The sequence below is a fragment of the Stegostoma tigrinum genome, chromosome 23 (assembly GCF_030684315.1).
Source record: "Stegostoma tigrinum isolate sSteTig4 chromosome 23, sSteTig4.hap1, whole genome shotgun sequence".
NCBI lineage: Eukaryota > Metazoa > Chordata > Chondrichthyes > Orectolobiformes > Stegostomatidae > Stegostoma > Stegostoma tigrinum.
The window spans coordinates 32354174-32379652 of NC_081376.1; the positions used below are offsets into that span (position 1 = coordinate 32354174).

A 25479-nucleotide genomic window follows, 5' to 3' on the forward strand; every position below is an offset into this window, starting at 1 on the left:
TTATCAGATAATAATCCAAACAATGAGAGTTCAAATCACATCATAATCCTTCTTCAGTTTAAAAAAATCTAGACAATGTAGTGTGTACAGTGCAGATTAACCAGAATTATACTGAAATTAAGATGGTTAAATTCTGTGGACAGATTTCACAGACTAGGCTTGTGTTTTCTCAAGTATAGAAGATTAAGGGATGATCTAATTTAATTAGTTAAGAAGATCCAAAGATTACATTGGGCAAATAGAGAGAGGCCATTTCCTCTTGTGAGGAAGTACAGAGCAAGGGCCATAACTTTAAAATCAGAGCCAGGCTTTTCAGTGTTGATGCCAGGAATATTTTGTCACACAAAGGGTAGAGTAAATCTAGAATGGTTTCTGTCAAAATGCTGCAAGGTGTCAATGCAAATTTCAGAACTCAAATTAATGGGTTTTTGTTCGATAAATATATTAAAGCTAAATAAAATCAATACAGATTATCACAACCTAACTGAGTGGCTAAATAAATTTGAGGAGCTGAATGGTCTCCTCATTTCTTACGTTTCAATGAACAACACTGGACATGGATTACTAAGCACTCTCGGCTAAGTATTACTGACTCACTTACGTGTCGTAGAATAGCCTCCTCCCCCACGGCTTTCAGCAACCCCTTTGTGTCCATCTGTCCCAGCCGCAAGATGTACAATGGCCGGCCATCTTGTTTATGAAAAAAGAAGGAAATCAAAGTTTGCGTGCAAAGCTGCAGCTCCAGCATAAGATCCCCAAAAATTATCAGGTTGTCACTGATTGGTTACCAGTAACCCTCCAGTGGCAGCCAGGTATCTGCTTGGCATCATCTTATAGAGTGTGAGTGTTGTGATGAAATGTTTATAAGATATATGTATTATAACTTTTGGAAGTTGGATATTAAAATAGAGGCAAAAGGAATTTTGGTCAGTTCTGAGAAGGTTTTTTAAAAGGCCTGAAAGTAACTCTAGAACAGTAACCTAAATATATCACTGCTAAGAAGTCATATCATCCCGCCCCCTTGACCTGTCCATCCTCCCTGGACTGACCTATCCCCTCCCTAACTCCCCACCTACACTCACCTTTACTGGCTCCATTCCCGCCTCTTTGACCTGTCTGTCTCCTGTCCACCTATCTTCTCTATCCATCTTCTATCTGCCTCCCCCCTCTCCCTATTTATTTCAGAACTCCCTTCCTTCACCCCCACACCCCAATTTCTGAAGAAGGGCCTAGGCCCTTTCCTGCTCCTCTGATGCTGCTTGGCCTGCTGTGTTCATCCAGCTCTACACCGTGTTATCTCAGATTCTCCAGCATCTGCAGTTCCTACTATCTCTGAGACTTTGTTTCAGTTTTTGTGTTAAGATGTTTCTAAATTGTTTGCTAAATCTATTGAACTTGGGGTTTGTTTATTTTATTTTCACTCTTTTGTGTAACAAACTTGTGTTCTGCTGTTAAAGAACATCTGCTGCCTCATGTGAAAATGTCTCGTCGAGTATCTATGACTTTAACTAAAAGAAAATTATACATTTGATCCATCAAGTCAAATTTCATTCTGGGATCTGACTTGTCCCATAATACTATTAACTAGGGTAGTGTTAGTGGGCTAACAAATACAAGTTATTATCAGTGATTTTGTGGTTTTATTAGCTCGATTTTCTGTGATTATTGAAGAGGAATTGCCCATTGGTTAAAGGGATTTTGCTTGTTTTCTTTGCCATATGCAGGAGTCTCTGTGACTGGTAATGGATTGAGCATATTCAGGCTGAATGTGAGACAGGCCTGGTGTACTGCTCTATCGTGTTATTTCTGAAGAAGGCCCGACCCAAAACGTCAGCTTTCCTGCTCCCCTGATGCTGTCCAGCCTGCTGTGTTCCTCCAGCTCCACACAGTGTTATCTCTGACTCCAGCATTGGCAGTTCTTACTACCTCTCAATCTTGTTATTTATCTGCTTTTGTGTAGTGAAGGCTGTACCTTTCAGTTAAACCCACAGAACACAGAATTATCAAACGCAGCACTGAGCAATGACACCACTTGAATACAGACCATGACTGGGAGCTGCAGGTCGGCTAGGTGATGTGGGATGCTCAGAGATGTAACAGGAGATTTGTCCATAACATAAAACTTTGCTGTTTGACAGGAACGCAGCACAAACCCCAGTCTACTAGCAATGACTAAAATGGTAAATGTTCAATTAACAAGGAAAAAAGTCAGCCCATGAAAAAGGGAGGAGCTGCGATATCTTGAATCTATGTTCCACTATTAATCTGAATCCTCCCACATTCCCTGAGAGTGAAGTCACACTTAGGACTTCAATGTAAGAGGCAGTCCTTGCACCACTCCTATTGAGCTAAAGGTTTGCTCCCAGTGGAGAATAAATAGTGTGAAGGATTACCTTTGTCGTGATAATGCCAGCCTCCTGTATAATAGTCGACCAGCACCTGTGGTGGTCTCCACACCTGGAGAATGTAATCCACCTGGTATTGTTTGCGCCAGGTAAGTGATTGACACAAGATCTCTCGTGCTTTTTCGATATTGAAATCCCGAGCCCGCAGGAAACGCAAAATGTGTTCATCTTTGGGAATCTGGAAAACACAACAGCAACAGGTTCTGTTATCACTGTCTTCATGGCATTTACATCAGTGGTTGGGTTCAGGACCCAACACTATTCACTAAAATAATAAAATGTGAGGCTGGATGAACACAGCAGGCCAAGCAGCATCTCAGGAGCACAAAAGCTGATGTTTCGGGCCTAGACCCTTCACCAGAGAATTCTCCAGCATCTGCAGTTCCCATTATCTCTGATACTATTCACTAAAATACTCAGAGACTACATTTTAATCCATTTATTCACTCACTGAATGGATGATATGTACATATACCAGCACTCAGTCTACATACTAGTACAGTATCAATGCAGCTGAAGGAGTCCTGATGGTACAGTTTAGTCATCCTTCTGTTGAAACTGAGGGCTCCCCTGTACATAGGAAATCTGATTCAGAGGGGTTATTGTTAACACATCATTGGAGACTGCAGTTTGAAAGTACAGCACACTTGAAATCCAGACCGTGCTGCAAAATGTTATTTGTTTTAAATCAGTGACTCTGAGGCAAGGCCACAGAATAGACAAGTTTCAACTCCCTCCTGATTTTAAATAGTTCAGAAGCTACTTACCCTACCCAGTAAAATTCTTGTAATGTTCAACGAAACAAATTACTCAAATGACACACTGAACACATGCAAATCATTGAAACATGCATGTATGTGCTCCTGACTGCTTGTGCATTTAGATGCATGTATCAGGTTTTGAAGCTGTGTTTAATGATTGAGTGCAAGTTTTCCTGAATGAATGTGTGTTCAATAGATGATCTTCAGAAAGAGGTTCTAATAAATGGGTCTATGTCCTCCAAGTGATCAGTAAGTGAGAGACTAAGATAAAAAAAAGCGACTGTTATTGACACAGAGGACATGGTGTAAGGATGTCCATCCAAGCCATTAACTTTTATCCAATGAGACAATAAGACAAGCACATTTAGAGAATTAAAGCTAAGGCTGTTCTGCTAAGAGGTTGAAGGCAACATATCAGATGTTGACTACAGGACACAGCAACAGGTGAATTTGAATCCATCTTCCAAATATTACACACTAACTCTACTAGGCAATACTAAACTCTGACTCGCGCTGACATGCAGCAAATGCACACACAGAAAATATTACCTTTTCTGGCTTCCAATCACCTGCCTCAGACTATAAGGAGCACAGAAAAAGACATGACTTAAGGTGTGGTATTTTGACTGAGATAAAGATAGAATTCCAAAATTAATTCACATGTCATTGCTCAGTGTTAATAAAGCAATCCATTGGTGTACATGTATTGAACATCTGACTTTAGGATGTCTCTTGTGAAAATGAACCAAGTAAACCAGGTACATGTTCAAGGTAATGTGTCAAAATTCCGAATATTCAGGTACCTAATAAGGATGTTAACCATTCATCAACTTTCTTTCTTCTTTCATAAAACAAAGAGCTTTGGATGTTGGGCCTGAAAAAGGATCACTGGACTCGAAATGTTAACTCTGATTCTCTCCACAGGTGTTGCCTGACCTGCTGGGTTTCTGCAGCAATTTCTGTTTTTGTTTCATTTGTTCTTCAATCTATTTTAAAATCCAAAAACTATTTCTGAACCTGGTTAAACGTCAATATATCGCCCTATTGTCCTGATTTAGGCCCAGCAAAGACCTTTGCACCATGGTGACAGCGACTGATACATTTATCCTGCCGTTCCTATTTTCTGGCTCCATCTCTAAGGAAGATTAGGGGCACACTACTGGAATGTATTTTCCAGTCAACCAAGATTCAGGACCTATTCTGTCTATGTATGAGCTATCCGAGAGTTCCTGGCTCAACTGTATCCATGTTAAATGTCCAGAGCCATGCTACCTATATATACATGTCCAGAGCCAATTTCAATATTACCTTAGCTATCCAAACCCTATACATGTGTGTGAGATACTCTAGAACCATTCTTTTCAGTATACTTGATATGGGAGAAAGTAAAAGAAAATTAAATCACACTTTTTAAAATAATTGCACAACATCCAAATGCCCTTAATAGTCAACAAAATATTTATGAAGACTAGTCACTGTTGCACTGTAGGAATTGTGGCAGTCAATGTGCATATAAACAAACTAAAAGCAGCAATAGGCCATTCAGTTCCTTTAGCCTGCTCCACCATTCAGTAAATCATGTCTGGTCTGATTGTGACTTCAACTCCGCATTCCTACCTAGCCCTGATTACATTTGTCTCCTTTGTCAGTCAAGATCTGCCTCTTCGAAAAATATTCCATGATCCTGCCTCCACCGCTGTGTGGGGTAGAGAATTCCAAAGAGCGATGACCCTCTGGGAAAGAAAATGACCTTATCTCCATTTTACAATGAGAGACCCCTTATTTTTAAACAAAATACTCTGGTTCCTATTAACAGCCTTTTGATAATTGCCTAGTTAAGTCACGTCAGGATCTTACATGTTTCTGTGAGATCACTTTCATTCTTAAAAAATCCACATGCCACAAATACAATGAACTAATTTTCTCGATTAAAGGTATATTCACTGGAACTATGCATTAGCAATCCTGGAGATACTGGACATACTTTGTCTAAGAAAACATAAGTTTCTGGCAAATAGACATGATTCTGTCAGGAGACAATGACTAGTGGGAATCGTGTTGTTTGTGTTTTTCACGAGTAATGGTATGTCTTCTAATAATATAATAAAATTTGCTGCTGATGCTGTAGTATGTGTTCAGGTGCTCAATATAAAAGGGAATGAATTCAAAGAGAACAGACTAATTAAGGGGAAGGATTATGGGATAGAGTGAAGTTTTAATATAAATAAATAGTGTATTGTTGATTTACAATAGGAATAGGAAAGTGCAATCACGTAAACAATATCCAGGTCCCAGCTGCAAAAGGTTTGAAAAGAAAATAATGTGTGGGCGATGATTCACAACTCACTGAAATACCTGAAGAGGAGAATGTAATTCTTAGTGTGGATAATCATCAATGAGGTTATGCTTCAGGAAACCTAACTATCTGTTTTAACTCACTTGTGAGGTCACTTCTTAATTGCAGCATCCATGTCCTCCAGCTCAAAATGTTTAAGACATAAGGAAATGCTCACTGTTCAACTAATGTTTGACTTGTTTGATTAGATTAACTTGTGTTGAGCACAGATAGTTTTAACCTTGTCCTGCCCATCACATACCTTGCCCTTGTGTGTTTCTTGGAGCCACTGTCGAAGCTGGATCAGGCAGCTCTCTTGCATGGGGGTCAATTGCCCCAGGTACCGCTCAATGTAATCAGCATCAAGTTTGTCAGCTAAAAAACATGGATAAATCCAATGTTGACTATTGTCACTGAAAAAATCAATAGACAGTATCATTCATTCATGTCTATGCACTAAAAAAAATTGTGGCTCATCTCTTTTAAATAGCAAAAACGAGTCCAAAGTAAGAAGCTATTTTGCAAAGTTTAAATCTTAAAATCTTTAAACCTGGTCATTTCACCTGAGTTTTCTCCTGTTTTGTTTTCTATCTGCTGATTGTATTGTAAAGTTCCTTGGAGTGCTTTGGCAAAGGAAAGTAATGATCCAAACCTTGGAAAGCAAGCAGAGGAGTGGGACTACTTGGATCATTCTTTCACTGATTCATCAAAGACATGATAGGCCATGTCTCAGTCTATAAATTTAAATCAAACTGACTGGTTGACTGATGTCTTTAAGAATACTGACACACACAAACACAAGGGCCTACTGCCGAAGTACATTCACTGCCACTGTGATAGATTAGTCTCACTCAATGAGTGACCCAGGGTTTTGCAAAACCATTAACAATTTATATATTTTAATGGGATCACCCAATAGTTGAAACCTGTTCAAAGTTGCAAAGATAAAGTTTGCTCCTTTGTTCTTTAATATTGCTGGTGGTTCTCCATACACATTAAACTGTTATGATTTTGTGTCATTTAAAAAATATCTTCATGGGAAGTGAAAAACATCGTACTCTGAGTGCAGAAACCTACCATCTGGTGTTGTGGGCAATGTTTCCTGCCCACACAAGTTGGTCAGTGGTTCTTTAGTACTGCTATGTGCCAGGAGCTCTGATGATTCCACCCTGAGATCCGGCAATGGTGCTATTACTGGTCGACTGTTCTCTGGCATTTTTTCTGTTGTAGTGACAGTCGCACGAGGAGTCCAGCGGGGAATGTGTTTGATACCCTGTGCAGTCAGCTCATTCAGGTAGTGTTCAATAACTTCCTTACCCTGAAATGTGACAGAATTGGTTATAAATACAGTGTCTTGATTTTGACCAGCAGCACTAAAGAACTTAACAAGCACTCAGCACAGAAACAAAAGTCAATATTTTCCACATAGCTGCTCACTAATTTACAGCTAAATTGTCATCTTCACCCAGAGGATAGGCCTTCATGTCCAGCTCCTGGATTTAAGCCTCCAATCTAGGCTGCAGTACTGAGAAGATGCTGCATTGTTGGAGCTGCTGTCTTTCAAGTGAGATGTGAAACCAAGACCTCAAGTGCCCTCTCAGGTGGATGTAAAATATCTCACAGCCACAGTTTTTAAACAAACAGTGGGCTCACTGGTATGTTTGATGACATTTATGCCACAAGCAGCACTACTTACTGGTCATCCACTTATTTATTGTTTGTGGTGTTTTGTTGTACCCAAGTTCAAAGAAAAGCAGGGTCAAATTCAGCTACATTGCCCTGTATCTGAACAACATACCATTTAGGCTTGCTCATGAGAAGTGGGCACTGAGTGCGATGCCCAAACGTTGCTGTCATATGTGTAGTGTATCCTGAATGCAATGCACCAGACTGGACTTTGCCAGTTAAATCCTATCAAATGGTTTAAGGGGTGGAGATGACCTGCTGATTTAAAGGTTTGGCTGAAGCCTGCTCCTGAGAGGAATTGAGCAAGTTGAATGCCTTGAAAAGAACTAAACTGCTGGAAGACAGACAAATCATGCTGCTGGAACCTGAACTGAATACACATCAAATCAATTTCAAAAAAGCCAGTACAGACAGAAGATATCCATTGGAGGATTAGGGTTACATTTGAGGCTAGATCCGGTGATGTACTGTTTGTCTATAATCATGTTAGCCCTCAGCTTCCTGCCGTCCACACACCACCCCTCCTCCCCCCACCTCAGTCACCGAAGCCAGAGGAAAGAATAGGAAAGTCTCCTACCCTTTTGATGTTGGCAGTGTACTGTCTCATTGCAATCTTTTCCACTGTACTTTCAAACCCAAAGAAAGATCTGATATCCAGTGATGCAGACTGCTCAAAGCAAGTCCATTCCTCATTGTCAGGGTGAACCTGGATTAGAGAAATCAACATCCACACACTTAAAATTAATATCCACAGCAAGTCTTCACTCAGCACCAACATTAGTCCAGCTGCCCATCAACATAAAATACTGCTGGCTTCAATGCATGGAAATAATAAATGCAAACGCTGTCTAGACAATATGCAGACAGACTTTAGGCAGATTGAACAAACTGTAACAAACTAAATAGGAAACCAATAGAAAGTATGATTACCGTACAAAATACGGTCTCTTAATAGAGCACCTTTAATGCAAGTAAACATCTCGAGAAGCTTCACAGGAGCTAAATTTGACTCTGAGCTAAGAAATCCTTAGGTTTTTAAAGAGAGGAGCAGTTCTCACAGAAGGAGAAAGTGATGGAGGTGTGCAAAGATTTAGGATTTCAAAATGCTAGACTCTGCAACTCACCCTGTAACTGCAGATTTCATTAACAATGACCCTGTTAGAAAATGTCTCATTGTGAGCTTCGATCAGTAGTGTGCGCTCCTTCCAGTTCACTGTGTTCTTCTGTATGAAGGAGACATATTCCACTCCCGCAATCTGCAAAGGCCACAGATGGTACATTGTTGTCAGACAAGGGAGTATGATCAGAGTTATTTCAACTAGTTTCATTACCAACAACAGAAACAAGTTGCAGAAACACACAGAAAAATCAAACTATTTTCCAATAAAACACAATGTTTCACCAGTCCAAAACTGGGGTTACAGCCCAACCCTACCCAACATGGGTCATAGAATCATAGACTGATGTAGCAGACAAGGAGACCATTCAGCTTATTATGCCTGTGTTTTCTCTTTGAAAGCATCATCAAATCAGACCCATCCTATCACAAATTTATTTTTATGAAGAAAGTACTCTTTGAAAGTTGCTTTGCTTTTATTTCCCTTTCAAGCAATGCATTCCAGATCAGAACAACCTTCTGCATGGAAATAAAGGTTTAATACTCTCAAGCTAGTATAGGTTTAATGTTCCCAATCTAAATCAGTCACTCCCAACCCAGCAAAGGTCCAATATTTCCAGCTCAGCCCAGGCCCACCAATTCCTTTTCCAGCAGAGATCTGATTAATCCCAGGTCAGATAGACAAAGCACTGATGCTGCTGTTCATATATGAAGCGTTCTTTATGAAGGATTTTCTATAAGATCAGGATTTAGTGATCACACAAATTGGTAATAAGATTCAGTCACCTTCTTCAGTAGCCTTGGTGCATCCACATTCAGCTTGCAGCTTCTCTCCACAATGTGTAGTGATTCGTCTTCACTCTTGTATTCACTGAGTTTCTCACTACCCAGGAAAACCGGGATCAATGGACACGTCGGGAATCTCTTCTCATAAGCCTGGAATAGGAAGTTAATTCTTCAGAGAGCAAGCAAATAATCAAAATTTAACCCACTGATATTCTTGTTACTAATCATCAAATCAACACTCAATACTCTCAGTAGCTGGTAATAAGACCAAGTTGTGCGTCTGTTGTTTGTTTGTTTTTACCACTTCCTCCAGTGAAGGCTATCTCTCTTCTGGGGTGCAGCTCAACAGCGAGCAGTGACTGTAACCAAAACCTTATCGATCTCCTTATGTTTGACATTGGGCCAACACTGACTTTATTTTTGGTATTTTCAAGGCATTGTGACAATGGTGTTCCCATTGGGAATTTTGTTTAATAAGTGAATTAAGTGGTGTGGATGAGCAATGGAGGGATGGCAGTTAGTCCGTGATGCCCTGTAGTAGGTATTCTGTATCCACCTGGAAGTATCTTCTCAATATTTACAAGCTGAGATTAGGCAATGTTTTGATTTTAAAATTCTCCTCCTTATTTTAAAATCTTTCCATGGCCTCACCTTTACTTATCTCTGTAGTCTGTTGCAGCCTCTTAACCCTCAAGAGATGTGCACTGAAACTACCTTGGCCTCTTTCACATGTCTGATTTTAATTGCTTGACCATTGCTGGCCATGCTTTCAGTTACCTGGAGTTTAACCTCTGAACATTCTCCTGGAACCTCCCTGCCTTTCTTTCCTCCTTTAAAAAGTTTCTAAGACCTACCTCTTTATCCACACTTCTGGTCACCTGTCCTATTGTCTCCCTATTTGACCCAATGTCCAACTTTGACAATGTTCTGTGAAGAACGATTTACTATCTTAAAGGTGTGTAAATACAAGTTATTGCCCTTCTACATTTTTCAAGAAAGGCTACATCACGGTCCTACGGGGAGGGTATTCTGTAGAAATAAACAGGGTCACCTTCCTGACTAATCCTTATTCAGCAGCATCTTCACTTTTGCCAGCCATCAAATGGAGAGGGGTGTCATCCTCCTCCACCTCTTGGCCATAGGCCATTTCTCTTCTTTCAAATTTACTGAACCAACTCACTTGGTGCTGTGAGGGACAGTTGATGCCCCAAGATCTTTGTAAAGGCCTTTGTCATTGATTTAGGTTATAATATGGGCCACAATATGTAGTTGATGACCAAAAATGAGGGACTAATCCCCAATCAGAAATTTGATGCCTATCGCTGTGAATGCAAATCAAATTCTATGAGCAGGTGACTGCATCTTTATTTGACTGGGTGATTATGATGTCTTGACTGGATGATGAATGTGGAATACCAACTTTTTAGATTTTTTTAACGAATGTGATGCTATTTGAAAACAAAACACTGCTTTGTTAGAAGCTGTCAATGATTAGGCAATGTGCTGGCAGACCTCATAAATTTATCCTAACTTGTCTCTACATATGACACAGAATGGCCTGTGTCTGCATGTGCAGGAGAGAAAAACACAGAGAGGCGAATAAGCCAGTCCTTTTACATTCTCATTGCCAGAATAATCTATGCTGGCAGGCTGCCTATTCATTGACAGCTACTATAAGAGGAGTGTTTGCTTTATTTAACTCACGCTATGAAAGACAGAAATATAAAAACATACCATATGGGTATGAGGGAGTGGGGATAAGACAGACAGACTCAGCTAATCCTTATTATTACTGAGAGAAAGCAAATGAAAGCAGTGATCGCCATCTGTATGTGTGAAAGAGACACGGACAAAATACAATGTATTATTTCACAAATATGTTCCTTCCACAGCAGTGTTAATATCAGTTTGTAACCTCTCAACAAGCCTGTGGACAAATCCGGTTTTTCAGGACTCAGAAAATGTCACCATAAAAGTGAAGGAAGAAAGATGAAACAGAGATGTTTGAGATCCTCCTAACTAGTTTACAAATGTGGAGAGAGCTAATAGATTCCTGCTGTCATTCTCTCACATCTTCTCTCTTAAACAAGAGGATCGCAGATAATAGGTTCCCTGTGTAAAGTGCAGCAGGCACATCTGTTCTGTAGGATGACAGAAGAAGCACATGGCTGTGCTCACAATAGGTTGCTGTGCAATGTTTGTATATTCTGGGACACAGAGTGGCACTGCTGGCTCTGATTGTTCATTTGGAATAGGTGCCGTGAAAATATTTCCCTCTGGAATTGTTTATGTACATCCAGAACATCCCTATAACCTGCAAAAGAGCGTATTTCTTCATGTATCACTCAATTGGGATCAAGTGGGCATTCACCCTGGGAATAGCTCAACCAAGTTAAGTTCACCCTCAACCAATTTCCATTCAGTTTCTAACAGGTCTGACTGCAGTTTGTTGTCAGTGTGACTCAGTAGCAAACTAGCAGTGCATTCAGACACTAGGGTTATTAGGTTAGGTCCACACACTGATGGGAAAGTTGATTGAAATTTGAAACTGTTCTGATTTTCATGTGTTCCACATCACAGGACTGTTGCTGGGCCAAGCTCAAAAATCCTGGCTGCTGGCATCAAGGGTTCAGTACAGGATCAGAATGTATTATGTAGAAGCATACTTTAACAATCAATATTTACTGAAGGTTGATAACTTCCACACCCTTTTCCTCTCATTCTTAATTTTTTTTTGCATGCTATCTTGATCACAAAATTATGGTTACTATAAGGAAGCATTACTGAATGACAATGTGAGAGAGTTCAGGTAAATATTAGTAGAGAAAAATGAGAGATACAAGACTTGGAAGGTGAGCTTACTGAGTTACAGTGTGAGGAAGCTAGATTAGTATATGTAGAGAGGGTCAGTGACACAGGACCATGGAGGTGTGTGTTTACTGTGACAATGTGCAGGAGGTGGATCAACATTATTAGAGATACAGTCAGTGATACAGGGTCTGGTAGAGTGTGAAGAAATTGGAAAAATGGAAGAAAACCAGTACCTTGTCTTTAATAGGTCAGGTAACATTTTCTTTCATTCAAAGGGAAAGAAAGAAAATGAATCTATGTAGCACCATTCAGAACCTTAGGATTCCCAAAGTGTTTCAGAGCCAATTAAGTACTTTTGAACTGTTCTAATGTCAGAAGCCTGTAGGGTAAAGTGTGTGATTTTTACAGTTAAGGACAGCAAGTATTGAAAAGCATTATTATTTTTCTTTTGGTTCAGGAGAATTCAAGAATTGTCTTTTGTTTAGGAAAAACCAATAGATTGGAAAGTTTTTGTTGGCAGTTTATGGAAGACCAAGCTGAGTTTAGATTTAAGAGCAGTTTCTCCTGGAGAAATAAGGTACTTCAGCGTGGTTAGGAACTAGATTACATCAGTGTTAGAGTTTTAATTTTAAAATTCCAGACCAGAAATGTATGGTTAGAAGCTTGAATGGGTTATTTGAACATAAAAAGGTTTATACTCAGTTGTGTGAATGATCAAGGAGAAGGCTATTAAATTTTGATATTTAAGCATAAAAATGATGGTGGTGAGCTAAATGGGATTTTTGTCCTGAAGTGTGTTTTAAAATCATTCAAATTTTATTACATGTAAAAAGCTTGAATTGTTCTGTTTTATCTTCATTTCTTATGTACAATAAACTAATATTTTATTGTTAAAACCAAAACTGCAGCATTGAATGCAATTTTTCACTGAAAAACTGTCAAATAATTAAAACAAAATATGATCCGTCAAGCCAGATTTCAAACTGACTTGTCCCATTGTAACATCAGCAGGGATCACAACAAATATCACAGCCAATATATGCACAACAAGTTCCCACAAACAGCAATGTGATAATGACTGGGTAATTTGTTTGTGCACTGTTGAATGAAGAATAAATATGGGCCCTAAGACACCAGGGACAACTGCCATGCTCATCATTAAAATAGTACCATAGGATCTTTTTCATTCAAATAAAATAAAGAACTGTGGATGCTGGAGATGTGAAACAAAAACAAAAATTGCTGGTGAAACTCAGCAGGTCTGGCAGCATCTGTAAGAAGAAAGCAGAGTTAATGTTCAAGTCTGGACTCAGAATGTTAACTCATTTTTATTAATCTAGGAAGGTAAACAGGGCCTCAGTTTAATATCTCATCTGAACGATTTTTGCAGGATAACTCTTCCTTAAATTGCAGTGGAATGTCAGAATAGATTTGTCTGTTTAAGTCTCTTGAATTTACCACAGCTGATTCAAACACAATAATTCTATTCATTGAACTATAGCCAACACACTAAATAAGCTGTGGAATAAGTTAACTGTGAAAGACGTTGATAGTGAGGGTTGCAGAGTCAATTCCTGTAATGCAACAAAAATCAGAAAATATGATTCAGCTTATCAATTGCAGAAAAGGAGCTTGTCAGACAAATGGCCTTTACCTATATTTTCAACTTCACTGAGCTAACAAGAACCTGTAAATTCCTAAGCACAGCAAGTGTCTTGGTAAACTAATTGCAGAGTGTGTACCCCAGTGCACCTGATGTAATTAAACATTACTAACTCACCGCCATCACCATTTCAAATGTGTACTTGTAGACCCGCACTGGAGACTGATATTTCTGCACCATCTTCTCTCTGCAATTTCAAACAAATCCGTCACTACACAAATATAGACAAAGTCAAATTCATCATTGCTTGCATTGACTAATATTCTTACATATCATGTGACTGCTTTCAAGTTGGCTGACACATTTTCTTCCCAAGTGTAAAGCAACTGAAGCTAACCCTGGTAGACATGCAGAATCACACTAAAGCCTGGGCAACTTGCATCTATAGTGTTACAGTCAGCTCTGTGAACACCAAGACAGCACAACTGGACTGTCAAGCCAGTGAGGTGATGCAGAGAGACAGGGATTATCGTTACCTTTTTAACACAGTAAAATGAAGTCCCAATTTAGAAAAAAAAAGCTTTATGCAAATAGTCTTAAGTCTTATCCTGAAATGTGTTGCCAGGCATACCAGCATGAACTGGTGACCTTGGGCACAGGGAGTAGGAAATATTTTCGTAGATTTTTATTCAACTCACCACTCACAGCAAACAACTTCAGTGTTTTTACATCTTACATTTAATCAAACTTTGTGGAATATGGACTATTTCCAAGAAAGGCAACCAGGATAAATTTTCAATTAAAGGACCAATCAAAGTCTCCACTCCTGAAATTTTAAACTTATACTAAATTCAACCACGTTTTGTTTTCCATTAAATTTGTTTTATTTTCTTTAGAATTGGAATCAGTAATGTGGCCCCTGGACAGGACCCTCACCTCAGCAGAACCCTCGCCTCAGCAGGACCCTCACCTGGACAGGACCCTCACTTGGACAGGGTCCTCATCCGCCGCAAGTTAAAGGAGAACATAAACAGAGAATTCAGCCTCGAAGACTCCAGTCCAAGAATCATTCATGGAGTTCTGTGGGGAGCTCGGCATTACCACTCTGCATTCCTTGGCGGAGTCCGCGGGCTGGTACATGTAAGAAATCTTCTACGTTTCATTCTCTGGATGGTTTATTTTAAACTCTGATTGCGTAAAGGCCTCACCTGAACGGGAACTTTACCAAGTTGCCCGGCTCATCAGTCTCTCCGAATGCTTGGAAAGTTTGTCTCAATGTCCCAGTTTGAAGGTCTACCTTGCTTCTCTATCTGTGGATGCTGCCTGTCACGCTCAGTGTTTCCAACATTTTCTGATTCTATATTCCCATTTTCGTGTTGCCTTCAGTTCGATGCCCAGTGTCCCCCAGCACCCCCGTCTCACAACTTTCCCATTCCGAAGGCTCCAAAAGTCCTAAATAGTTTCCACTTGGAACCTCGGTCTTCGATTCCCTTCATGTCGGCTGAAACAAATGTATCAAAGATTTCAAAGTAACACGGGGCTGCGATCGGAGACAACTTAGCGCTCGCTTCGGGAACCTGCTACATATCCGGGGAAAAGAACAGCCGGCGAGTCTTCACTTGAGCCGAGCGATTAGCTCCGCCCTCAGGCAAGCTGTCGAGAGCTGATAGTGGGTGGTGAATGAGCTAAACTCGGACAGGGAGTGTGTGTGTGTGTGTGTGTGTGTGTGTGTGTGAGCGAGTGTGTGTGTGAGAGAGTGTGTGAGCGAGTGTGTGTGAGCGTGTGTGTGAGTGAGAGAGAGTGTGTGTGAGCGTGTGTGTGAGCGTGTGTGTGAGCGAGTGTGTGTGTGTGTGAAGCGAAACAGTGCACCGGCGCGGAATGCCAGGAACCGCAGCGCCGAGCCTGATTTCAAGCTCGTTGTTTCATTACCTGAACCCTGTCAAAAGTCACCTCCGAACCAACCAGCCGCTGTTCTGTGAAACAGCAGACATATGCTCACAGCATTTAGACTCGCCGGTTTCCTCCAGCACGGCTGCTGTTACTCGCACAAAGTCAGGGAGAATACATGCTCGCCTCTAAAATGTCCAGTAACGCCAGGAAAAGGCAGGGCTGGAAGACAAACCGGCGTGATTTGAAGTCAGGCAGATTTACAACGCAAGCTGCGAGAGCACGGCGACTACTGCTCGGATTAATTGTTGACCGTGGCTGTGGATGTGAGCCTTTCATAATACTGCATGCATCGGCCCCACAACACAAAGGCACCTCGCTTACCCTGGGCATGGCTCATATACTTTCGTTGGGAATTATTTCAAAGAGGGGCTGCGCTGTTTATACGAAATAATCCTTACAACGACCAAACTTCCCAAACCTATCTCTCCACCCCTCCCATCACCATGGAAACGTCACTCCAAACATGTTTGCCGTACAGTTTCCTTTTTGTCTTTAATAATTGAAAGTGTCAGACTCCCAGGAGAAGTTCAGTTCCTCCTCGCCATCTGTTCCTTGTACACATCCCAGCCTCCCAGTCACTTCACATTTGTTCCAGCCAACATGAGACAGTTCATAAACTTGCACAAAGCATTTCTTACAGGGCAGGGGAGCTGCTCACTCTCCGGTACTTAGCCTGCATTTTATATTCTCCCTTTCCCAACATGGATTGGGTTCCTTCAGCGATAAAGTCGGTTCTATTTTTCCCTCGGCAAACACCCGCAGAGTTTAGCGAATTCACTGCACAGCGAACATCAACCGGGCGCCCTAACTGAGTCGAACACCCCTTACCATGGCTACTAGGGCCGGGAAACCGGCCACCATGATTCAGGCGAGAGGACTCAGCCCAAACTGGGGAGTGAAAGGGGCTGCATTTACAAAGCTCCGCCACTCACTGGATAAACTAGAGGAGCAGCTGGAAAGCTGCAGAGATTCTCTGTGACATTGGCTCAAAACTTTAAGGCATTTGAAGCTTTCCAATGGAAATACGAAAAGTCAACTATAACATCATGGTTTAATTCAGCTCCTGCTACAGAAATCCAACAAATCTGATAATTTGAACAAGTACTCTAACGTTAAACATTTAAACATCAAGAACACACAGATCTGTTTCAGACGATGAGCTGTGCACTCTGGCAGTGCGAGGAAGTTATTAAATCTCTCCATTTCCATCCGACAGCAGGTGCAGTCCTTAGATAGTCGGGAGAATTGTGCCATCTTAATTTCACTCTCTCAGTTCCAGTACTCACATGGTTGATCTCACTCGCTCCCCACCATCCAAAATGTGTAGAGTTACTCAGTTTCAGTATCTATCAGTTGGCCGGGCTGTTTCAGTCTGAACACACCGAAGCAGCGCCTGCAGCTGCTGGGTCTGCCCTGAACCGTGAGGAGCCACAAGTGGACGTGGATCCTCTGAGCACATTCTCTGCTCGAAATGGATGCTTATTGTCTAGCGAAGCTGTGATTTTAACCTAATCCGCCTTTATCTCAAGAGGTTTCTTTTGTGCAGCCGCTAATAAGCAGGAGGCCTGGGTGAACTGCTCCTGCAGTCTCTCATGCAGTGTCATACAAGTCAACGTACGTTGGGTTTCCTGTCTCTACAGTGCTCTAATCAGGATGCATTACTGGTTCATTTCCATCTCACTCATTACATCACTAGACTCCACAATTAGTAGCATCTCAGTTTCAAAGCGAGCTCTGGTGATATTCTATCCACTGAGCTGTGCGATCAAAACCAATACTAACAAATTCGAAAGCCAACAACAAACCCAAGGCCTGGATTCTGCTGAATATGGTGAACCCGGGTTCCGCATTGCCCCTTTACAGACTGGCAACTCTTCCAAATCGCGTTGCATGTTGTTAAGTGAGCAACCAAACTTTTTTTTAAAAAAGATCTACACCCCTCATCTCAGTTTTTAAAGGCATTGTTAGTAAGAGAGTGAACGATTGATACAAAGTATCTTGCACTTCTTGCTGTCATTTGATGGTATCAACACAAACGCAGAGCAATTACGTACATCCAGGAATTCAGGATGGAGAAGCAGCTTGGGCAGAGACGAGGAATGATAAAAGTAAGAAGTAATTTGTGGTAATTTTGTACAGCACATTCCTCAACCCCCACCCCCAGTAAAGGGAAACAACCCCGTAGGGTGAAGTATAAAGAAAGACATAACGCGGGTTTTACAGAAAGATATAGCGATAATCACGGGGAATCTTAATCGACATATAGATTGGAAAAATCAGAGTCAAAGATAGCCTTGATAAGGAGTTCACAGAATTATTTCAGGATAGCACTTTAGAAGTATGCATTCTGGAGCCATCAAGGGACCAAGCTCTATCGGATATGGAATGAATCAGAATTAGTCACCTCATAGTACAGGTGCTCTTAGGTAGCAGCAACTGTAAAACGACTCCATTCTACACTCAGTTTTAAGGGGGGCGAATGGGTCCAGGATAAATATTTTTAAATTAAATAAAGGTAATGATGACAGCATGAAAACAGCTAACAGAAGTGAACTAGCAATTTAAATCGATAGATTAACAGAAATGCAAGGCAGACAATGAGATATTTCAGAATATAGTAAGTTGTTACATTCCACAAGAAACACAGTTCAGAGGGAAGATCCACCATTGTGGGGATTTATTTATTTACTCATTTTGTGGGATGTGGGTGTTGCTGGCTGCCCAGCATTTATTGCCCATACATAGTTGCCGTTAAGAAGGTGGTGGTGAGCTGTCTTCTTGAACCGCTGCAGTCCGCCTGCTGTGGGTTGACCCAATGCCATTAAAGAGGGAATTCCAGGATTTTGACCCAGTAACAGTGAAGGAATGCCAACATATTTCCAAGTCAGGGTGGTGAGTAGCTTGGAAGGGAACTTGAAGGTGGTGGTGTTACTGCTGCCCTTGTCCTTCTAGGTGGATGTGGTTGTGGGTTTGGAAAGTGCTGTCTGAGGATCTTTGGTGAATTTTTGCAGTGTATCTTGTAGATTGGATACACTGCTGCTACTGAGCATCGGTGTTGGAGGGAGTGGGTGCTTGTGGATGTGGTGCCAGTCAAGCGGGCTGCTTTGTCCTGGACGGTGTCAAGCATCTTGAGTGTTGTTGGGGCTGCATTCATCCAGGCAAGTGGGGAGTATTCCATCACACTCCTGACTTGTATCTTGCAGGTAGTGGGCAGGCTTTTGAGAGTCAAGTGAGTTATTCGCATCAGTATTCCTAGCTTCTGGCCTGCCCTTATAGCCACTGCATTTATATGGTGAGTTTCTGATCAATGATAATGCCAAGGATGTTGATAATGGGGGCTTCAGTGATGGTAACACCATTGAATGTCAAGGGGTGGTGGTTAGATCATCTCTTATTGGTGATGGTCACAGCCTGGCATTTGTGTGGCACCAATGTTACTTGCCACTTGCCAGCCCAAGCCTGGATATTATCCAGATCTTGTTGTATTTAGATATGGACTGCTTCAGTGTCTGAGGAGTCATGAATGGTGCTGAACATTGTGCCATTGTCACAAACATCCCCACTTCTGACCTTACGATGGAGGGAAGATCAGTGATGAAGCAGCTGAAGATGGTTGGTCCTAGGACACTTCCCTGAGGAACACCAGCAGAGCTGTCCCGGAGCTGAGATGATTGACATCCAACAATCATGATCATCTTCCTAAGTGTCAGGTATGACTCTAACCACCGGATAGTTTGCTCCCTGATACCCACTGATTCCAGTTTTGCTAGGGCTCCTTGATGCCACACCCGATAGAATGCAGCCTTGATGTTAAGGGGTGACACTCTCACCTCACTTCTGGAAATCAACTCTTTTGTCCATGTTTCAGCCAAGGTTGTAATGAGGTCAGGAGCTGAGTGGCCCTGCCAGAACCCAAACTGGGCATCAGTGAGCAGGTTAGTGCTGGGTAGGTGTTCAGCAAGAGTTGATTAATTAAAAAGATAAAAACACAATATCTATCCTAAAGGAAAAGGTTTTAGTTACACAAAGATGAATGGGAAGGTTGATGGAAATCAGAAGAGTGAACAGAATCTATAAAAAAGCAAAGAATGACTAAAAAATTAATAAGGGAAGATTAGTTTACGAGATAAAGCTATAAACATAAGAACAGACAGTAAGAGTTTCTGTAGATAGTTAAAAGAGTTAACAAAGTGAGTATTAATTCTATAGAAAGTGAGCATGGGGAATTAATAATGGAAATTAAAGAACGTGCAGATGAATTGATCAAGTGTTTTGCATGTGATGTAAGTAACATCCTGTAAACAGTTGTAAATCTGGAAGGTGCAACAAGTGGTGATTCCTTTGTTATTACCAAGTGAGGAAGGGTCATTCTCTCCTCTTTCTTAAACCCCTATCAATCCATTGCAACAAATATTTATACTTATTTTCTTTCCATAGTTATCACATTTCTATTAAACTTAACCAGATCAAAAATAAAGGCAAACCAATTCCAAGGTTTTCTTGAGTGAAAAAGTGTGGAGTTTTATTTCCTACTACTCCCCCCAAAGAGTGACAACAAGCACGCACAGGAATTGATCTTACAAAGTATGTGGAACGGGGTCAGGTGATCCAGTACAGGTAGAAAGGTAAAGGCACTTGCAACTTTAAATTTTTTACAGTCTGTCCATTGTGAAACTGAAAAGACCCGAGTCCTTTTAGATGTTTCTCTGTGATGGTAAATGTCTAGGTGTTCTGGAGTTCTCAGTGAATAATTGCTATTGTTCTAAGTTATTTTTGTTGTGTGCCACTACTGGTGTCTGAGTTTGAGAACAAGAGAACAGCAACCAGTATCCTTGATGTTATCAGACCATGTTGCTTTTCCGTCTTCCTGCTCAAGACAAACCATTGAAGTAAGATTCACTTGTATGATCAATGTCTAATTCCATTGTCTTTTTCAGGTTACCCTTTATCTCCAAAATGTGAAGGCATGTGAGACCAAGCAAAACAAGAGATGTGAATGCCTTGATGCCTATGTTTCAGGACATTTTGATTAAAATGGCAATTCGGCAGCAGCTGATTTTATACAGTCTAGGTAGTTGTCTGGGCTTGTCATTTAATCATAGCAGACATTTCAGGTTAACACTCTCCTTTTTGAAACTTTTTTTTATCCATAAAAGTATTGGGTATGATAGATGAATAATGAAAGTTGAACACTGATCGTCTATTTTCACTAAAACCTTAACAAGCTACTCTATGAATTTTCTTTCATCAAGTGATTGAAATCTAATTGATCTCCAGTCTCAATATATTTGCTACAGTTACGTTTAAATTGTCTTACAAAGGGCTCTTCAGCATCAAGACATGATTCACCTCAACAGCAGAAGCATGCTTTGTACATTATATGCCATCAGACTCTTAACATTAGAACAGCCTCATCTGATGTAGTAAGCAACCCTTCAATATGAGGGAATGGGATTTGTCAGGGTAGAGGGGTTTTCCTGATATCTCACTACTACTTTGGCAGAAACTCCTGAGAAATGGTTCAGGCATCACATATCTGAACATTTTTTAAATTTGCTGGTAAAATCAGATTTATTGATCATATCTAATTGCTTGAGTCGTAAGATTTCTTCTCAAACTGCTGTAATCCTGACGAAGATGCTTCAATGATGGTGTTGAGGTGAGTCGCAGAATTTTGGCACATTGACTTTAAATGAACACTGTTAAAAGTCTACTTTATGGTAGTAGCTTTGAAGGTAATGTTATTCTCAAGATATTACTGCTCCTACATTGTTCAGTGGTCGAGACTGAGTAACATTCTGCAGTGTTTCCTGTTTTGGCATATATTGCAGTCACAGTGCACCTATCATTAGAGGGGTGGATACTATTCCCAGTGAGAGGGACACCATGTGTAAAACTGTCATAAGATAGTAAATTAGTGTTATTTTCTCAAGTCAATAATCTAGGAATTATCCATCCATTCAATATTTTGTTTTTTGTTTTGGTCTCCAGTTTCTCCGTCTCTTTCAGTAATTTTAATTTTCAAATGAATCTTTTCCAATTCTGAGATTGGATGATTGTTCTATTGTTGTGGTTAACATTTTTAATTAAACTAATCCCTAGGGACTTTTTTTTGCAAGTCTTCCCACTTAACCTGTTTATGGAAATTCCTGTTTTTCCCACTGGGGACAGGATTACGGAAGACTGATTAGAGTATTTTGTAATTTAGTCTCCTAGGATTTTGTTTCGTTTGGTAAACAACTGAAAGACTTGCAGTGCCATCAATATAATAAAATGTGAGGCTGGATGAACACAGCAGGCCAAGCAGCATCTCAGGAGCACAAAAGCTGACGTTTCGGGCCTAGACCCTTCATCAGAGAGGGGGATGGGGGGAGGGAACTGGAATAAATAGGGAGAGAGGGGGAGGCGGACCGAAGATGGAGAGTAAAGAAGATAGGTGGAGAAGGTGTGGGTGGGGAGGTAGGGAGGGGATAGGTCAGTCCAGGGAAGACGGACAGGTCAAGGAGGTGGGATGAGGTTAGTAGGTAGCTGGGGGTGCGGCTTGGGGTGGGAGGAAGGGATGGGTGAGAGGAAGAACCGGTTAGGGAGGCAGAGACAGGTTGGACTGGTTTTGGGATGCAGTGGGTGGGGGGGAAGAGCTGGGCTGGTTGTGTGGTGCAGTGGGGGGAGGGGATGAACTGGGCTGGTTGAGGGATGCAGTGGGGGAAGGGGAGATTTTGAAACTGGTGAAGTCCACATTGATACCATATGGCTGCAGGGTTCCCAGGCGGAATATGAGTTGCTGTTCCTGCAACCTTCGGGTGGCATCATTGTGGCAGTGCAGGAGGCCCATGATGGACATGTCATCAAGAGAATGGGAGGGGGAGTGGAAATGGTTTGCGACTGGGAGGTGCAGTTGTTTGTTGCGAACTGAGCGGAGGTGTTCTGCAAAGCGGTCCCCAAGCCTCCGCTTGGTTTCCCCAATGTAGAGAAAGCCGCACCGGGTACAGTGGATGCAGTATACCACATTGGCAGATGTGCAGGTGAACCTCTGCTTAATGTGGAATGTCATCTTGGGGCCTGGGATGGGGGTGAGGGAGGAGGTGTGGGGACAAGTGTAGCATTTCCTGCGGTTGCAGGGGAAGGTGCCGGGTGTGGTGGGGTTGGAGGGCAGTGTGGAGCGAACAAGGGAGTCACGGAGAGAGTGGTCTCTCCGGAAAGCAGACAGGGGTGGGGATGGAAAAATGTCTTGGGTGGTGGGGTCGGATTGTAAATGGCGGAAGTGTCGGAGGATAATGCGTTGTATCCGGAGGTTGGTAGGGTGGTGTGTGAGAACGAGGGGGATCCTCTTGGGGCGGTTGTGGCGGGGGCGGGGTGTGAGGGATGTGTCGCGGGAAATGCGGGAGACGCGGTCAAGGGCGTTCTCAATCACCGTGGGGGGGAAGTTGCGGTCCTTAAAGAACTTGGACATCTGGGATGTGCGGGAGTGGAATGTCTTATCGTGGGAGCAGATGCGGCGGAGGCGGAGGAATTGGGAATAGGGGATGGAATTGCCCTGCCAATTGCAGTGCCATCAACTTGCCCGCCTTTAGAGCAACCACTTCACTTCCTCATTTGATCCTTTCTGGCATTGCTACATCCAGCTGAGACACACATCTTTGACTGCTGCAACTCTCTAGTGCTTTGTCAAAATGGCTAATCTTTCATGTGTAACTGCCCATAGCTATTCAGCTTTGGGAGAAGTAACAACGAATTAAAATTCAAACACTGGGATCAAATGCACGTAGCTTTCAGCAGGGTTCATTGTCTTTTATGCTCAGAAGCAGGATTCAGCCACCTTTTGTTTGTCTCCCCACCTCAGAAAGGCCTGAAGCATCTCTATCACTGAATCTCAGTAATTGATTACACTCTTGATACTTTTTCCCCACTGGTTCAGTTCCTGCAGAGTTCTTCAACAGATTTTTATATTGCACAATAAAGCAAGTGCTGCCTCTTTGATGGACTTAGCTGAATTACAACTGATGTGCTGGGCGGCTCCAAAAAAAATGCGGACATGGATTACCATACAGTAATTAGCAAACAACAAGACGTTCTTCAAAAAGATGAGACAGTTGGATTGCATGCTGTTACAAAGGTATTTACATTCCAAGAATTTTTAGGACAGTCTTGTGTGGAAATCAGATACCAGGTATATTGTCAGTGACCTAAAACTATGTATATGTTTGTACGTAGTCCTCATTCAATTTTTTGCACATTTCCACCAAATCAAACAAAACGTTTGTAAATATATTTATAACTTTGGCTATTTCAGCAAAGACAAAGCATGAACAAACCTGAAATAAAAACAGAAAATGCCAATAAAACTCAGCAAGTTTGGCAGCATCTGCGGAAAGAGAAACAGAACTGACATTTAGTGTCCATTGAGTCATCTTTGAAACTGATGCACAAACTGATACGATTCCAAAAAAAACATTTTAGGACTTGAAATGTTAACTCTGCTTCTCACTGTTTTTATTTCAGGTCCTCAGCATCCATAGTATTTGGCCTTTATTGGAAACCACTGAACTGTGAAGAATTTAAATATGGAACTGATTTTTTTCCTTCAAAAACAGAATTTATTAATAGCATTTAAAAAAAATACATTACAAAACATCCTGACATGAAAATTATAGAAAGTACAATAAAATTCACCATGTTCCCATGCAGCATGGTCCACTCTTAGGCACCAAGAGATTTTGCAAATCTGGAACTCTCTCCCTAAAAGGTTTTGAATGCTGGGTGTCAATTGGAATTTTTAAGATTGAGTTTGATAGGTTTGTTTTGAGCATATGGTGCAAAATATCTTCGTGATTTCACTCTTGAACAGTCCGGTTCTAATCTTTTAATCATGTCCCCGTGTTGGGCTCTGATATCAGATGAAATAATTTCCCTCTAATTTCCATAACAAATCTTTATGATTTGACACACCTCTCTATCAAAGTACCCTCAAACATTCTATGAACTAAAATAAATATTAGCCATCTTTATGAAAGCTGAGCTCATAATGTAACGCTTTAAGCCCTGGTATAATTTTGATGAGTCTACACTGCAGCCCCTCTCATAGCTCAATGTATCTTTCTGAATCTTACACTGTCCAAATCCAAGTGTAGTTCTCCAGAAAGCATCGAAGCAAGGTTTTGCAGGATGATTTGCTGGTGCTATTAAGGAGGGTTTAAACTAGCTTGACAGAGATTTGAGAAACTATAGATTATATCACAGAGGCATACCAAGATACTCACAATACTAGGAAAGATATACAGCACCTAAAATAGGAACATGGAATAGTAAATGAATAAGGGGGTCAGAGTAAGGGAAAATTCATTGAAGTCCGAATGAGGTTTCATCCTTATGTATGTATGTATGTATGCACTTACAATCCTGGACTAGACTGCTAATTTCATTTAACAATCTAGTTTGGGACCCACAACATCTTTTATTGATAGTTGATGAGGTTTACTATGGATTAAATTTGAAATAGACTCGCCAACGTTAAGGGCATTTAAATGGTCATTGGATAAACATATGGATGATAATGGAAAAGTGTAGGTTAAATGGGCTTCAGATTGGTTTCACAAGTCATCGCAACATCGAGGGCCAAAGAGCCTTTACTGCGCTGTAATGTTCTATGTTCTCTGGAACTAAATAATAACTTGTATCCACTTTTTAATCCAAGCCTGGCCATTATACTATTAGCCTTTAAGGTAACCATGTGTATCCCTGTACTACATTTTAATGACTTATCTATTTGGGCACTCAGGTTTTCTTTCCTCTTGCAGGGTCTATTATCATTCTCTTAGAATAAGAATACATTCTGATCTATCATTCTTGGATCCACAGCAAGTGAACTCCCACTTCCAAACATTGAATTCCAAATGTCATAGCATCACTGACTCATTCAATCTTTCTTTGCCTTATATACGTTCCGGCTCCCACCTTTGTTAATTTATTGGACATAGAAGTTCACCTGTTTACCTTGCCAGTGAACTCTTTAAACAATTTAAACTAGA

At 41.2% G+C, this 25479-nt stretch overlaps 1 protein-coding gene across 5 annotated transcripts in view; it reads right to left on the reverse strand.

The window, feature by feature from the left end:
- LOC125462556 (SEC14-like protein 5) overlaps positions 1 to 25479 on the reverse strand; it is a 39680-nt gene that overhangs the window by 12931 nt on the left and 1270 nt on the right. Inside the window, exons 1-10 of one of the 5 annotated variants that reach the window (XM_048552711.1) lie at positions 16741 to 17059; positions 13682 to 13751; positions 9091 to 9240; positions 8312 to 8443; positions 7765 to 7893; positions 6579 to 6819; positions 5764 to 5876; positions 3716 to 3745; positions 2394 to 2583; positions 602 to 690 (exon numbers count right to left, since the gene is read on the reverse strand). In XM_048552711.1, the coding sequence (XP_048408668.1) occupies positions 602 to 690; positions 2394 to 2583; positions 3716 to 3745; positions 5764 to 5876; positions 6579 to 6819; positions 7765 to 7893; positions 8312 to 8443; positions 9091 to 9240; positions 13682 to 13744 (1137 nt within the window). In that variant the 5' untranslated portion in view covers positions 13745 to 13751; positions 16741 to 17059. The other 4 variants (XM_048552710.2, XM_048552712.1, XM_048552713.2 and 1 more) reach the window with 4 other exon arrangements.